The 17995-nt window shown below is 33.2% G+C and overlaps 1 protein-coding gene across 5 annotated transcripts in view; it reads left to right on the plus strand.

Moving 5' to 3' along the window:
- The window catches only part of LOC105320474 (ecdysone receptor), a 63462-nt gene that overhangs the window by 31831 nt on the left and 13636 nt on the right, over positions 1 to 17995 (plus strand). For 4 of the 5 annotated variants that reach the window (XM_066073015.1, XM_011418413.4, XM_011418412.4 and 1 more), the window contains 2 exons: positions 1615 to 1820; positions 13235 to 13492. In XM_066073015.1, the coding sequence (XP_065929087.1) occupies positions 1712 to 1820; positions 13235 to 13492 (367 nt within the window). In that variant the 5' untranslated portion in view covers positions 1615 to 1711. Of the gene's footprint in view, positions 1 to 1614; positions 1821 to 4539; positions 5744 to 13234; positions 13493 to 17995 lie in introns of those variants that run through there. The other variant, XM_011418416.4, reaches the window with a different exon arrangement.

Raw genomic sequence — 17995 nt, forward strand, 5'->3', positions numbered from 1 at the left:
ACTGGGAAACATCGAGCGCAGGCTTACTCAAGTACCAGTTTTTAATATGATGTGTATATTTACATAAAGAAAAACAAATCTTAACATCGTACTTGAGCAGACCTGCGCTCTATACTTCCTAATGCAAAATATAAAGAAAAAATTACAATATTTTCATTTGTTTGCAAAATTGTGGGACTTTGTTCAATTAGGTGACGTCATAAATAAACAGCGACTGAGCAATGATCACTAAAATCAAGATTAAAGTGATAGGCATCCTCTGTACAATATGATTTATGAAGATTTGATTTTCATACGACACTACTTAGAAATTGGTTAAAACTGGGTGCAGATATTTGCCCATACCAAATACAGTTCTTTGTTTGTCTATCTCTGTGGCGCTGTGGGTGTTCCTTCAGTCTACCAATTTGCAGGTCCCGAGTTCGAATACTGCAGGGGTTTTTATTTTCATGAACAGCGGTAAAATTTAAAAAGTTGATTTTTTCCCCCCAAAAGTGAGATTTTTTATGTCATTTTCAAGTCAAACAAATGCTAAAAATCTGTAATATAGAAAAATGGGCTTGTAGGCAGAACTTTTCCCAGGTGTGTGGAGGACCCTTAACATCGAACACGTTCCCATAGAACTATTGAGTGGAATTAAGTTGTGACATCAAATTTAATTATGACATCATAATAGTATGAATTTACAGGAAATAGACTTTACTTACATATTACATGTAGTGAATCAATCGAGAAGCCTGGAATAACAATTATGAGCCACGTGTGGCTTTGAGTTGTTCTGAGCTGTCTGAAAGGTCATTGAATCTTTGGGTATATTTCATTACCAATTTATATATCATTGTCTTTATGCAATTTACACATTTGAAAATTGGACTGAATCATCATCTGTTTATGGGGAGAAGTAAACTATAAAAATTCATCGTCTAGTCTATCTGGCAAATTCTTCACTGAGCTTTTCTTACCTGTAGTTTGTTTTAAAATTGTGTCGTAATTGTGGTTATGTTCCTTAACAGGTGAGAATGTATGTATATATCTGTTGAAGATGCTAAATGATATTTGTGTGAATAATTGTTAAAGGAACAGATAAATTCTGGAACTGTTAAAATATTTGTATTGCTTGAAATTTTGGTAAAAAAAAATATGGCTTTAGAAATTTTGCTATGTTTGACTTTTTTTTTTTTTAACAAACCTCTAGATATTTTTTGATCTAAAGAAAATTGCAAATAAAAAATTTAAGAATTTAAAACATATAAAAAATTTCCATGGAACATGGTGTTTAGATAGGTTTTAGATGTATAGATAAAGTAGAAATTTAATGTATATATATATTTTTTTTTTTGGCAGTAACAATATGTTAAAAGTTTTATAGCTTAAATATACTTTGTGAGTTAATGAAATGAACTTTTAAAGCAAATTTCTCTGTTGCATCTGTGGAAATTTTCAATTATTTGTTCATTTTAATGATCAATATTATTTTAGCTTTTAAATCAAAATTGGCATAAATCTGAAGTTAGAAATTTCTTCTAAATTTCAGTATCTTTTTGAAAACTGAAGTGATTTATTTTTTTAAAAATAGATAAAGTTTATATTTTGGTCTTCATTTGTATATTGTAGATTTCTTATGACATCATTTGAGGAAGAAAAAAGTGAAAGGTGTTTGACCTTGACCTTCCCTTTCTTGTGTCAAGGATAACATGAAGCTGAGATCCCTATGTCTGCAATCGTGGCGTACCAACATCCTATTCACCCCTATAACATGCATGGGCAGTATCCAGATCTATTTATAGATCCATCCCGATACTCGCCCATCATGGGGAAGAGTAAGTAATTTAATTTTTGATTTCATTCACACATATGCCTTGCACAGACAGTACTGTTGATTCCTGATTAAACGCGAGGAATAAATATTGACATAAAATTGCAAGAAGCACATCCGTCAAATTTTAAAATCTCGCTTTTTCAGACATGAAAACTACAGGAAATTACCTTTTAAATTCAGAATTTTATGTTCTCGCGATTTGATGGAAAAGTGTTAAATTGTGGAATTAAATACTCGCGTAAAAATAAGGAATGTACAGTATCCAGATCTATAGATCCATCCAAGTAATTGCCCATCATTGGGAAGTAATATTTGTTAAGTTTAAATTAATTCCCAAAATCATACATCGTTAGTATCCTGATCTATATATAGATTCATCCCAATATTAATTCATCATGGGTAAGAGTAAGTTTATTTTTTTTGAAAAGCTATACAATTTGAAAAGTTCAATTTTTTTTGTACAAAATCAAACTTTTCTGTGGATTCGCTAGCCATGAATATATTGTGGAATCAAATTTATTCGTGGTGGAAAATGTTCCTGGGTAGCCAAAATTTCAGGGTTCATGGTGTTATTTTGTTGGTTATGTAATCGGGACAATTTTGATATTTATGAAGCAAATGCTTGTATGTACAATCGTGGGGATGTAAATTCGTAGGAAGTTGTTACCCACGAAAGCCACGAACACTGGTCCCACACGATCAATGATGATTTAACCCATTCGGAAACTATTTTCATCGCCAAATTTGAGCAGCTGCATATGATAAATAGCTTAAGAGTTTATTTCTGGAAAATTCATGGGCACTAGGTTAGAAAAGGGTCTTATTTCTCTGGGACTCAAGCTTTGAGGGATTATTTTGAGGGACAGAAAAAAAGTCCAAACAAAGCAGAGCACCTGTTAACTAAAATAATAAAAATTATAATACTATAACGCAGTTCAAATGATGTCTGGCTAATGATATTTATATTAATTTAATCTCTTAGATGGCCTGCACATTTGGGCCAGGCCCTCTCACATAGCGCTATCATTGTTAGACATGCAGTATAAATAGAACTAATATAGCTCTATATGCATTGATCAATTGACTGATCATTTTATTTGGTTTATTTTTGATTCACAAAAATAATTTTTTAGTATTTCTTTGAATTTTGAGAGAGAGAGAGGAGAGAGAGGAGAGAGAGAGATAGCACATTCAAAGAGGGATAACTCTCTTCTTCCAAACACTAATCATTTATATTTATGAAACACTTATCATTTATTAATTTCAATCCAAATAATTTTTTTGATGAGAAAATAAAAAGGCAGCCTGCATATTTTTTATGCCCCTTAGCCAGGTAAAACCAATTGATCTAGATCTTAAGAATCCTTTGCTGGACAGACGTCAAACTTGGTTGCATGATTTGCGGTTACAAAGTCAAGGTAAATGGGTCATGATGCTCTGGACGTTACAGGTGAATCACGATGTATATTGGGAGAAAGGTTGACCTTTTGAAAATATTGCCGTTTCTATTCATTTGTAATATTGATGTTGTTCTAGAAATCTTTCTGAAAAAAAAAATAATAGTGCTTCTTATCTATTTGATCTCATTTTACACTAGCTTGCATTATTTTTTAACTCGAGATTAATATTTTAAGGACAGAAATCATGTACCATTTCCCATTGGCAAATAACAACAGTAGCTGCAATTATTCGATCTACCTTAGGGGACAAATCAATGAATTAATGATCATCCTTTTTTGTTTAAAAAAGTGCATTTATTTATGTAGCCAATTTAAAGTTTGTTCGGAGCCTCGTACATTTTTAAAAAAGATTTTTCCTTTGTATCCATTGGGGATTATGGTTTAATTACCTTTAATCCTGTTCTCCAATGTTTCTAAGTTGTATAATTTCCTAATTATAATGTAGACATACTTTTGCTGAACCTTTAAGCTACTGAAATGATGCACCATCCAGTTCAGTTTGAATCAAGCTGTTTAGAATAAAAAACTGCATGGAGCATAAATATTTGGAACATGGAAAATTTTAATCTAAACATTGATTTTTTTTTAATTAAATGAATTTTCTCCTTTTATTAATTTAATTTTTTTAATTCAAGCTAATTATGATACATGCAGTTTAGATTATTACATCAATAGTCTAATAATTAAGACAAAGTTAAATGACCAGGTCTGACCATCCCTCACAAACCCACCTGTCCTCTTCAATTTTTTGTTTGTTTTGGGGGGGGGGGGGGGTTGAATCAGGATCAATTAACTCTTCTAGTTTTTCAGAATTAATGAAGCTATTTGGTCTTCATCCTAGCCCACTCCTACATATATTTTTTTGGAGGGTGGCAAACAAATCCTTACTCCAACGTAACCCAAACAACACCTCTACCACTTCTACATTTTTTTGGATGGTATTTTTTTTGGGGTGGGGGGGGGGGGGAAGGTGGGGCTGGGTGGGGATGAGGTATGAGCTTATAAAATTAGAAAAGATTCTATATTCCCCATACCTACATACATGTCCTCAGCCCTCTTCCACATTTTTGTTAAAGGTAGGGGGTTTTAATTTGAAATGTAAACAAACTGATCAAATACCAACCCCACACTCCCCCCCCCCCCTTCCAATTTCAGGGGAGATGGGACTTTTCTCTGTTACTCCATTCCCCCTACCTGAGGCCCCTTGCTTCCTTCTCAGCGTTCTATTTATAAACAGTGTTGACCCGGCCTTCACACCGTAGAAGCAGGCCAAATAAAGTGCAATGTGTTAAACATGCTGCTCCATGCCACAGCTCTGGCGACCAGCTAATGATCTAGGAGATATTGAACCAGGAATTGATTTCAGACTTAACATTTGTTTTATTCCTATATTCTCCTGCTCTTTCCTCTGCCCAATACTCTCAGAGAAATGAATTTTAATGTGATCGGCAGGTTCGACCAAGTGCTTAAAGGAGACAGCCTGTTTTTTTACTGAGTGATGGTGGTTGGATTATTTTTTTCTATTGTTATCGCACTGTGATCTCTTATTGATATCTGCTGGGGAATTGACGCATTTTGTACAGTGAGGAGATTAGCATTGGGAGTCATAAACTCTGGGATTTCTGTCGTGTATTTTTTGATGCTATGATTTCTACTACATGTCATTCGCCTGAGACTTTTAAATAAAGTTTCTTTACATAACTTGTTGACATTCGTCCAAGTGGAACTGTGACAGTCCATTCCTATTTAAAAGCTGGGATATATAGTGTATCACTGATGGATTTATTACCGGTGCTGTACACTGTATTATAGTCAGACAATAATATAAATCTGTTCTTGTCCTGGTGATTATAATTTTCTACCTCATTTCATGTTAATAAGCTAGCCCACCTGTATAAGACTAGTCAGACTGTACGTCACTAAGTTGAAAGTTAATTAATACAGGGAGTCTATTATTTTCAAGGCTGATCTTACCTCTCTCTTCTCTTAATTATTGCAATGGATGATGGATATACTGTACGATGGTGTATATATAGTTGACAACGTTTCATTGTGTCGTATTTCAGTACCAAGAGAATTTTCGTTTAAGATATATTGGAATTAATCTTCTAGTGTATTGGTATTGAGAGCCAATTTATACTGCCTTTATAATTCAGATGTACGTGTGGGTTTCATAAGATACAGGAATCTTGACAAAATGTGACAGATATATACATGGATATATATACGCTCATTTATATATATTTATAAAGGATCTCCCAAAGATTACACGGATTCTTAGAACATGTAAAAACAAGGATTTACATAAATAATCACTTTGAATGGGATTAGAGCCTGTGCCGTCGAAAACCGAAACTGTTTTTTTCACTCTGATGAGAATTAAGCCAGAATTTTCTCTGTTGAGGAATGGTATGGTTCAATGCTGATTCTGATACAGAACTGGAGAAACCCCCCACTGCTAAAGGTAACGCTACCCCCCACTGCTAAAGGTAACGCTACCCCTACTTCCCACTGCTAAAGGTAACACTAACCCCCACTGCTAAAGGTAACACTACCCCCCACTGCTAAAGTTACAACCCCCCACTGCTAAAGGTGACACTGCTAAAGGTAACAACCCCCCACTGCTAAAGGTAACGCTACCCCTACTTTAAATCACTTTAGACCCTGTAGGCTCCCCCTCCCAAACACTTAAGGGAATAGCATACACACCCTGAGTAGCAATCACCCCTGCTGAACATGCTGAAGGTAAAATATCTGACCCTAGTCATTTTTGAGAAGTGGACTGAGGCATAGCGAACATCCAGGAAGTGGATGTAGGCTATGCCTGTCCACTTCTCAAAAGAGAATAATCTGACCTCTTAATGTTATTATATAGTTATCTGTAAATGAAAATGGTACATAATGTATACTTTAAAGCTACTCTTAATATAGGTAAGTTTGGACCATATTGACCCCCCCCCCACCACCCCATCCCCACGCCACACCACCCCCCTCTGAAGGGAACATATACTCTACCCCTTAATTCTACTGACTGACAGTAAGTCATTATACTTGACCCATACTATGTGTAAATATTTTCTACCTCTAAAGATAAATGATACAGTATGATTAGACAATTCGTAATACATTTTGTCTTAGGCTTTTGGTGTAAAAACCTTGGTTATTATTCCGTCCAACAAAGCCACATATATGATTTTGCATATTGGTGGCGAAATAATTGCTTTTTCTGAGGCTTTCTGTGAAAAGGCCCAGGATTGCATAAGGATGGAGATATGGTTGAAAAATATGTTCCTATGTTTCTTCAATTTAACTGCTTTGTATGCACATTTCATAAATATGTTTGATAACTGGTCTGAATTTGCTCTTCTGTATCAGTCAAGCTGGTACAAATTTAAAATGACTGTTTACTTTTGCAACTGCATAATCTCCAAAATAAGTGTGAATATGTATGCACAGGCTTGCATGCTTTCAGTAGGTAATGTGTCGGAGTAAACTAGCAGAATAATTACTCAGAAAACTAATGATTACAATATACAAAAAATCATCATGTAAATTCAAATTTTTAAGTTAAAATATTTTGAATTTTCACGTGCTAATTAATAGCTTCAGCTAAAAAATCGTTTTGAAAAGCTTATATAAGAGCGATCTGATGGTTATATTGTTGACCACCCAATCTTCTTAATGCATTGAACAATTTCGTTTTGATATTTTTGGGTTGAACAATTTAACTGAACCTTAAATTTGAAAGGATCAGGTTAGAAAAGCATTTTTGGTAAATTATTATAAGATATTCAGGTTCAATCAAGGGTGTACGGGGATTTACCCTGGGTTGTGTTCCTCCATATCCTGAATGGTGTATGGATTATAAACCGAGGTAAATATTCTCAGTACACCCTTGTTTGGACCTGGATAACGAATTTATTTCCTGTGTAAACCAAATATATCTCTTTCCTTTGTCTTATCAACGGTGTATTACACTTTCAAAATATGCAATTTACGCATTCAACGCTTTCTGATGTCACATCTAATGCATTGTGATGTTTCGTTTTTTTTTTTTGCCTCCAGCTCAAGGTGGGTGTACGGAAATTTGCACCCGGCTTGTTAGCCAATCAAATCTCCTAGCTGTTAAAAGCTGCATAGGAAATAAACATATTTACATTGAATTAAATTGAATAATTTTTGTACCCTAATGTATTTAGATATGAATTGTCAATAGGGGATCATTAATTGAATTGTACTCATGCAGGAATTTAAGTGCTTGAATATATAAAGTCAAATTAAGATTTTGTTTGTTTTAAAATTGGTAATGCAATTGCTATTGACAGTATGTTAATACTTCAGACATTTGCTTTTTATGGGTTATAAAATCTTTTTTTTAACTATACGTCAATGCATGGCATAAAAACTTTGCAATATTGGGCTTGAATTTTAAGTGTTCGCAACTAAATTCAAATTGAAGGGTTTAGGACTTTACTATTAATTGATTAAGATTTATGATGTTACTTGATCTAACATAAATTTATTTAGGCTCGTTAAGCAAATTTTAATCCCTCTTAAATATTTTTTCAATACATTTTATTTTACAATGGCATTTTTTACATTGATGAATCAAGAATTGAGGTGGTCCGCTATAAAAGTAGGTTTACAGTGATGTTAAATCGATTTTTTTACTTTGGGAAATCTCACCTTGGATTTCTCAATCTTCGACAATTTTTTTGCAGAAAAATACACAAGTTTTTCATATAAATTGATGACATATCTTGCTCCCCCCCCCCCCAAAAAAAAATAAGTAAATTATGATCTGTTTGATTAATAATTTTAAGTTTCTAATAAAACTGAACATTATATTGATATTATAAATATTATATATTAATTTATATATTTATATTATATAAAATATGATATATATTTTCTCGCATTCAATTAGGAATTTAAAAGTGACAGTATTTTCAAATGTGATTGATCAGTCTGAAAATCGTTAATTTGTGAATGTATTTTTTGCTTAAAATAAGATCATACACTCCAATACTTAAATGTATTATTGTCTCACTCAATGAATCTTTGAATGAATTAGGACATTCCATATCTTACAATTTGCTTCCGCAGCCAGGAAACTGATATGAATATTTCACCTCTACAAGCATGATACGTGGTAAATTTAGATAATATATTAATGAATATTAGGTACTTGTCATTACAAGTCCTGTAATAAGAGTCTGAAGTGAAAATCAATAGGCAAAGTACATGTGCTCTATAAAGTAGGTGCATCGGGGTTTTTGGAACAAGAAGGCATGCACATGTCTAGAAATGTTTGGGGGAAGAGGATTTAGAGGAATAAATTTGTTTGCAAGGGCTTGTCCTGGAAGGCCATTTTTTTGTAATTTCATGATGTATTTTCAGGTGGGGGGGGGGGGGGGGTAACTATCTCAACCCTCCAGACAAACACCCCCCCCTTCTCTTGGATCTGAAGATCTGTGTATGGTTGGGGCTATAATTTGCAAAAGAGAAGGGCATGGTTAATTACGGAAGGGCTCACTACTATTAGACACAAAGACAGTTTAGTTAGGAGAGAGGGGGATTAATGCTGTGATAATGGTGTTTTAAGTTAACATGTTCTTGAACAAATTTTTTTAAAGAAATATTCAAATGAAAGTCATAAATGCATTGAGTGTTATCAGATTGATCATTTTTAAGACATTTGAATTTGCATATCTCTGATACCTATTTCTGGTGGGCTCTGTGAACAACTGACTGTCATATGACCTTGTCCGTCAAGCAGTTGATATTTAGAAAGTGTCCTCAAAATTGATTTATCAGTGCATGAATTCGCACAATTGATAATGTTCATTTGTTTTTTTTTTTAATTTCAATTCTTAATTATATGCATGCAATGTGTATTTCTGTCTTCAGTTTAACCACTCAGCTAATTCTCATTTTCTGTAGAGAAAAAAAACATTTGCCAAGACACATTATTAAGTTGCTGACTTCATGAGTGCAGGTTTATGCTAGAAATATATGTCAGATAAAATGAGGGAATGTAAGAAATGCAAAGAAACATTAGCTAAAGCAAAAAGAGCCAAAAAAAACTCCCAAAACCCTTAAAAGCCACCATGCATTTTGCATGCCTTGAGGTTTTAGTTTAATGTGTGTATTACTTGTAAAGTTAGTGGAAGATGGGGGGTTAAAAACGCTGAACTGTATGTATCTATATACACGGCCATAAACTTATTTATTATGACAATCAATTACTGTATTAATATATTTTGCATTTACACATGGAAACTTGGAATTATTCTGTTTTCCTTAGACAATTTGATAATTAAATGTGCACAGTTAATTTATTTTTGTAAGATTTTCCATATCTATGCATATATTCATAACTTTGCAGATAAAAATCATGATTGTCAAGTATTATTTAGGGCCCTGCTCTGTGGGCGCATGATGGTGATTATATATAAGTCTTTCCGTCCGTCTTTCCATCCTTTCTTCTATCTGTCTGTCTGAGATGGCTTGTCTGGAGCATAGTTTCTCTCACCTTGGCCTAATCTGGCTCATACCTCACCCACAGAGTGCCTTTGGGTAAAGGGTGTCCAGTGACCTTGAACCATGTTTTTAGGTCTAAGGTTAAGGTCAAAACAGAATGATATAAAATCCTTGTCAGGGAAATATCTTATCTCCCCTTGATCCAATCTAGCTAATACTTCACTCACAGAGTGTCTATTGTCAAAGGGTGTGCAGTGATCTTGAATGAAGTTTGTATGTAAAGGGTCAAGGTCATATTGAATTAGAAGTTCTATGCCAGCTGGAAAATTTTATAAGTTATAGATCAAGGTCAAAGCAAATTCTCTCAAATTTTTTTTATCCTATTGTCCATTATTTAAGTGGGGCCCTTTGAGATGGTCACCATCTCAATATTTTGTCTAGTTATGAATATTTTCTATAGCTATTATTAAAAAAAAATTGTTTTAGTTATTTTGGGGATAAAATATTTAGCTAGAACATGGAGAAACATTATAAACATGGAGAAACATTATAAACATGGAGAAACATTATAGAGGTCGATAGAAACAATCCTGTTGTTCTCAGTTTGACCAGTGAAGTACATATATAAAATTTTGTTATCTTGTTATTCACTAGTAAAAAAACCCAATTGCAACAGCCAATGATTTATAGTGACGACTGGCAGTCATCATATGGCAATAAAAAACAACGAAATTAAAACCTGTGGATTAGTCGTCAAATTTTAATACCTGTGCATATGATTGAGAAACCTTTCTCTGTATGATTCAGTATTGGAGCCACGTTTATTAATAGAATTCACTTCTGAATTCGTAAACTAATGTTTCACATTTGAGATACTGTTGAAATTTGAGAACAGATTCTGTTAGAGAACAGATAAACCTTCTATGCATGTATGATATGATGTAACATATACTAGAGCTCTGCTTGCTCAAAGCTATTGAAATTATTTAAAGGAGGTTATTCAATTTCACGTAACTAAAGTTGGTAAACTGCATAGTAGATTTAGTTTTGTCTTTATAAAAAAAGGCGGTATGGACACATATATTATAATTTGAATTCAATACCAGCATCTTTTTTTTTTAAATAAAATAAAATTTGGTTATATAAGGTCAATGTATATATATAAAATCCCCAGCTTCCCAGATTATGCATTTGAATGAATTTGTAGACTTCTCAAGAATTGCATGAAACTATAGGTTCTGTATAACAGCAGTGTACATGAAATACCTACAGTGAAGAATGACCATTGGGTCACAGTCAGCAACATTTGCACATGTAATTTGTAATGGTCAGCAGTTTGTATGGTATATATCCACACTCTCCCAAATGTTACAGCTGTGTTTCATCAGTTGCTTAATTATCAATTATCTGCATTTTGAGAGAGAGAGAGAGAGAGAGAGAGAGAGAGAGAGAGAGAATTGTATTTCTCCTTAAAATTTTCATTTTTCACTTTCTTCCAAACAGTTGAATTTTTATGCAAGAGTGGGATGTGAAAATGTTTTTGTGACAGTTTGATGGTTTTCTTGTATCGTAAAAATCAAAGCCCCAAAATTGAAAACTGAAAAATTCTCATGAGAAATCCATTAAAGAATGAAATATGAAAAAGGTGTGCATATATCTTAAAATGCTAGCTTACTGTCACATTATTCCCTTGAATGTATGCGTTTTTAATTATTTATAACATGTATTACTGAGAGTAGGAGCCATTAGTGTAAGACCACAATAGTGGAATGAAAATGAGAATTTATGTGACACAATAGCTTCCTTAAAGAACACGTGGTATAATTGTCTTTCCCTCGGACTGTAAATCTTAACCTTAAAAAAACTCTGTTCATCGTCGTTGTGCACTGTGTAAGTATGAACGATTCCGAATGTTTTATCCAAGATGACATCCGTTAAGACAAGGAAATTCATTTGATATTCGGTGCAATTGCAATGTGATCTGTTATGCAGTTTTCATTCAAGTTTATATTTCTATGGAAACCGATTGCCTTATTTTGTTGCTGTATATGACTAATCAACCGATTGTGCTTTAAGACTGTGCTTAGAAAGACTTAAATGAGGATTTATTTGATTTCGATTTTCAAATGTGATTAAAACTAAGAATTTGTCAAAAAAGAGTAAATTTTTTGGTTTAAATCACTGTGCCATTATCTGAATTAGATGTAATGTATCTATTTGAGAAATCCCTGCGGATGAAAGTAAAACATATTTAAAATGTAAGTGTTTTTTGGTTATTTTCCACATTGTGTGAAAATTGATCATAAAATTCATTTTAATTTTTTATATTAAAAGGGGAAAAAATGTTATAAATTTGACAGCTGCCCATCTTAAACTCAGGACTTGTACAGCGTTTAAAGCTGCTGCTTTAACTTAATTGTACTGTAGAGATAAGAACAACGGCACTGTGAAAGGAAAAACATCAAGTTACATGATAGTTTATGCTATTACTTATTTCGAAAGAAAGTATGTCAAATCAAGATAGCGAACCATAATTAGCTTTTGAAGCTGGCAAACAATTTATGATTGATTTTTTTTTTCAACTAATATGGTTTGAGATTCATGGTATCTGATCTGATAAAAAAGAAATCAGGATAGAAGGTTAAAAACTGATGATTAAAAATATTAGTACTTTAGATTTCAAGATTTATATTGGAGAGCAGAGAGAGAGAGAGAGAAAGAGCTCTCTCTCTCTCTCTCTCTCTCTCTCTCTCTCTCTCTCTCTGCAGATTAAGAAACTAAATTTATACACCAGTAAATGGGTATACATGTATCTAGAACATTTAAAGTTAATTGTCACATATAGTTTATTGAGAAAGTTTTGTACCTGTCAGTGACTGATAAAAGATGTGGATTCCCCCAAGACCACACTGTTAAAACATATACTGTTGTATTAACACCACTGTGCTATAGTACACCCTGCAGGCATGTTCCGTACAATTGTTCAGAAGTGCATCATAGTTAAAGTGTTGGTGCAGGTACAGCGGTAATAGTTGTTATTGCTCCATGTTAACATTCCTCCAAGTTATTTGCTTGGCATGGTTACTGTATTGAAGTTCACAGCTCAGCAGCTTCAACTACTTTTTGATGAGAGCAATGAATGTTAAGTAAAGAAGTGCAGTGGAGATGTTGACATTTTTCTATCTTTACTGCTCGAAGCGCTGTTCTTTGCCTTGCAACTTTCACCAAAATTATAATTCTGGGGTTTTTTCCCCAGTGCTTTATGATGGTCATTTCATTAGACTTTTGATGACAGAAATGAATGTATCGAAAAAAATTAAAATAAATGTACATATCAACATCATATAATATTCTTAGATACATAATGCTTTACACACAATCTTCTACACGTGTATATCCACTGCCTTATTCTGTTCCTGCACAAATTTCACCATAATTTGAATTCTGGGTAATATTTTTATTTTTTTTGCAGTACTTCATGACGACCCTCACCCTGACCCTCAAACCTCCCTAGACAATATGGTCCTGAGCCCCTCTGGCCCGTACATCCCCGGGGAGGGGGACTACCAGTATGGTCAGTCAGACAGGATGGTCACCAGTACCATAAACGACAAGAAGAAGAAGGGGGCGGGCGTTCCCGGCAAGAGCATCGAGGAGGAGCTGTGTCGGATCTGTGGGGACCGGGCCTCGGGATACCACTACAATGCTCTCAGTTGCGAAGGCTGTAAAGGTGGGTGACCACTCTCCAGGTGTTGTATTACTGTGTACTGTAGATTCCTTGCAATTTGATACAAAACAGCGGCATCACGGAATTCAATACTTGCGTTATATAAGGAATTTACAGTATGACGACTGAAAGCCTCTGTTGAGATCATTGTGTGCATGAATTTATTAAAAGTTAATTTTAAAGTTAAAATTTTAAATTTTTTAGGTAGATCTGAATGGTTTTAATTTGTTGACATTCCAGCCTCCTTTAGAAATTCACTTGAATGTGGTCTATATCAGCTGTTGATCAACACATGATCTAACAATGGATGATTGTTGTATGATTATACTGCTTTGATAACTTAATTAAGGACACACGAGACGTTCCTCAATTTTATATAATTTTCCTTGATATTTTATTAACATTTAAACCTGTTAATTCCCAAAAATTCAGCTGGTACATTACCAGATTCTTTTTGGAGCTAGAATATTTCAAATTTTTCTTAAAATAGCATGCAAAATGTATTTTAATGCTTATAAATAAACCCATACTATACATTTTCAATTGAACCCTTTTTATCTAAATAAAAAGAAGATTCATATAACATTAAAATATGATTATAAAATTATTAATTGGAAATCTTCACATTGTGGAGATAGGGAAAAATAGAAAAAATGGAAGATAGGTCGCGTCTGACCTTAATGTTGAAGCTGATATTATAAATTTATAAAAAAATTTTTACCTCGAGTGCATAACAATTGTCCTTATATGTAAGACCCAGACATTTTATCCAAAATAGTAAATATGCAATAATAACTCCAAGTAGGCAACAGCTTGTGATCGTTTCTGTGATAATTTTTTACGCTTTCTCAAAATAAATACTGTCTCTTGAGGTAATGTTTTGCATAAGTCTATTGAAAATATATACTATGACTTTGTTTATAGGCATTCAATAGCATTTTGCATTTTATAATAGATTATATTCAAAATATTATAATTAAAAAAATAGCCTGGTAAAGTGCCCTGAATTTTTGGGCATTTACAGGTTTAAATGCAAATAAATAAGAAATAATCTGTCAATTAAAGGGAACGCTTCATGTCTCCTTAAGCTACAGAACAGCTTGCATATACAGTCAAACCTCATTATCTCATACTAAAAACTTCAAGATATCCGAGTATTCGAGATATCAAGGGTAAAATACTTAAAGTTTAAATGTTTGGGATTTAAAATCACTTCGACATATCCATTGTATTTGAGATATCGATGTTCGAGATACCGAAGTTCAACTGTATTTAACCCTGTATTGACCAATATTCTCTTAGACTGTACGTATATACTGCAAAAAATCTGTATTTTATTCTTTCTTAAGTTTTGGTTGTTGAAAATCATGAGGATTGTTTTGTTTGGTAGACTTTTTCTAGTTCTATGCACTCACAAAATTTCAGTGTTATTATGTTGAGTTGACAGTTAATTAATGTAAGATTTTCTCAAAAGTTATAATATCATACACCTCTTGCTGAATCAAGCAAATGTTGGAGTTAAATTTGACAACATACTGATCAAAGATCAGTTGTAACCATCCAGTTAGTATCCCATGATGTATTGTTAATACAATTTGTTGAATATAAAATCAAAATCCTTCGTGAATTGATAAGGTGCAAAATTTTGCTGTAATGTTAATGCAGCAGCTTTTTTGTGGTTTAGAATTTTTATTGCAACATGATACTGATCAAAGATCGATTTTCACAATCCAGTTGATATCCCATGATGTATTGTTAATACATTTTGTTGAATATAAAATCAAAATCCTTCCTGAATTGATAAAGTGCAAAATTTTGCTGTAATGTGAATGCAGCAGCTTTTTTGTGGTTTAGAATTTTTATGACAAAAAAACTATATGCCAGAGCATTGATAAAAATGGATGCATATGCACTGTAAGATTTTAATGCTTCCTATTTGTTCCAATATGATAACGATAAACGTGACTAAAACAAAATATCGACTTGAAGAATGATTTATCTAACATGGAAAATATATAATTTAAAGCTGAACACTACTCGTAAATGGCATTGCATGCCATATTCCTCTTTCAACTCTGCTATCCTTACAACCCCGTATATATAAGTAGCAGACCTCTTAACAGTTCAAAGTAATTTGCTGTAGAGGTTTAAACTGAGTGGATATACAGTAGTTGGCCATAAATGAGTTCGCAAAATGGCCGACGTTTACTTAGGTCTCGTCATCACCTGAATTTTTTGGACCAACAATTTCTAACAACAAAGTAAAAATGACTAATCAGACATATATAATACTTTGTATTATATCCTTGGTAGTGAAATAATCATAGAATTTTATTGGTTTAGCGATGTACAGGCTTTGTATTGAATAAAAAGGGAGACTACCCGAAATGTAAACAACAACTCTTCCTAGGTCACGAAAAATTCGGGTTTCATTTTGTGACCTTTGTACTTGTGTAATCAATACTTTTGCTATGGTTTAATGAAATTAATGTCTGAACATTATGTACGCTCAAAATTGTGTTGATATTGTGTTCATTTACGATTTAATTGGACATAGAATTCGTGTTATCTCTTTTTTGACAAACTATCGACAATTTGTAAAGTGACGAACAACGACTGTTGAGAAGCAGTCTGATTACGGTTTTATTCAACACAATAGACTCTGATCTTGCAGGAAATCAAGCTTTTTGGTTCTTAAAAGCATGTTTTCTGTTATTTCTTGGGACTCTAAAACGGCATTCGGTCATCTAGGGGTGCCCTTTTTCAACAACTTTTACTTCGAGTTACGATTTTGGCATTACTCCGGTCTTTAGTATTTTAAAACTTTACCTCACAGTTTTTGCTGTATATTCCGATCATCCTTCCAGTTTAAGACATTAAAAATCCAACATCTGACATCTTTATGACAATTTGTTTCTGCTTTCCCCTATTTTTTCTCCGGTTTGGTGCCATGTTGGTTTGCAGACGATAATTGTTTACCAAAGGGGAATAACTCAAAAACTAACATCGGCGAAGGCAGAAAGAAAGTTGTATAATCATTAGACGATTTTTTAATTCTGGTAATTGTAGAAAATAGGCTTTTATATCTTTTTTAAATCTACCTTACAGAAAAAAACTTTGTTACGGCGGCCATTTTGCGAACTCATTTATGGCACGCGACTGTACATCTTGCATCTTGGTCGCAATAAAATTATAAATTTTTGCGCACTTTTTCCAAACCAGAAGATTTCTATCATCAAATAAACAGGCCAATGTACTGAATTATAATGCACATAAAACAAGAAATAAATGAGCAAAATCTAACTTAACGGCTACAAAATAAATACTATTAACACATGGGCCACGAGTTTCAAGTAATTGAGTGTAACAAAATTGAAGGGTTTATAGATAATTTTTGTATAGAGCAACAAAAATGAGAACTTTATTCAATTGGAGCATTTTAAAACTTTCTTTCTTTCAACACATATATTAATTAAAGCTTATGTAAACCAGTGTTTTTTGGGGTCTTAAAAGTTGTGAATTATTTTACACATAAAAATTTATGACTTTGAATATTGCAGCTGCATGCATGGTCTTACTGCTTTAATTTAAGTAAATGATAAATGGACTAATTTAGAGCTTAGTAAAATTTACACACTACAATTCTAGTTATTTTATATGGCAGATGCTGTATGGGAGGAAAAATTTATTATCTTTTATAACGACAAAAAATGAAAACTCAAATTGACACACAAAAAAAAACGTGCTTCTTTAAAATCCATTCAGTAAGATTTCACATCCATGCATGTCAGCTGTAATAAATGGTTGACCGAGGGGGGAGAAAGATGACAGGTCGACCTAAGTGTGGTAGCATCTGCATGAGACATGCAGTCGGTGAATTTTGCCCATTTCTTAAAAATTGACATTTCATTGGCATGGCAGAGGGTGAATTTTGCCCATTTTATTTTTAATGACATCACATCAAGAATATATACCCATGGAGTAATTATGCACTAATTATCAAATTTCTACTGCCCCAAATTCCCTTAATGGTGAAATTAACATAAGAACCTGTCTCTTTCTGTTACTGTAAATCTATATAGGCCTGTATAATTACTGCCAATGCTGCAAGTTCATTCTATGTCTGCACACACATAGATCAACGAGGTAGATGTCAGTGGTAATGAATTTCACCTCAAAACAACAATTCATTATCAGATGATTGCATTGTTGAATTGTGGATAAAAAAAGAAAGAATATATGTTTGTTACTGACCCTGAAGATTGCTACTACACCAAAAAAGTGTGTGAACTCCATGTAAGAAACATTTCGTGTGAACATATATCGCCAGTTCAGTATAATGTTTGAATTGTGTGAATTGGTGTAATAGCTAGTACATGAACATTTCAGGGTCTGTACCTAGCAATAAATGAAAGCAATTTAATGTCTTTAAAGTAATTTAACTTCTTAAAAACAAAAATGAAAATTTTAGAAATTGGATATATTGAACTCAAATTTTACATCAAT

The sequence above is a fragment of the Magallana gigas genome, chromosome 10 (assembly GCF_963853765.1).
Source record: "Magallana gigas chromosome 10, xbMagGiga1.1, whole genome shotgun sequence".
Classification (NCBI taxonomy): domain Eukaryota; kingdom Metazoa; phylum Mollusca; class Bivalvia; order Ostreida; family Ostreidae; genus Magallana; species Magallana gigas.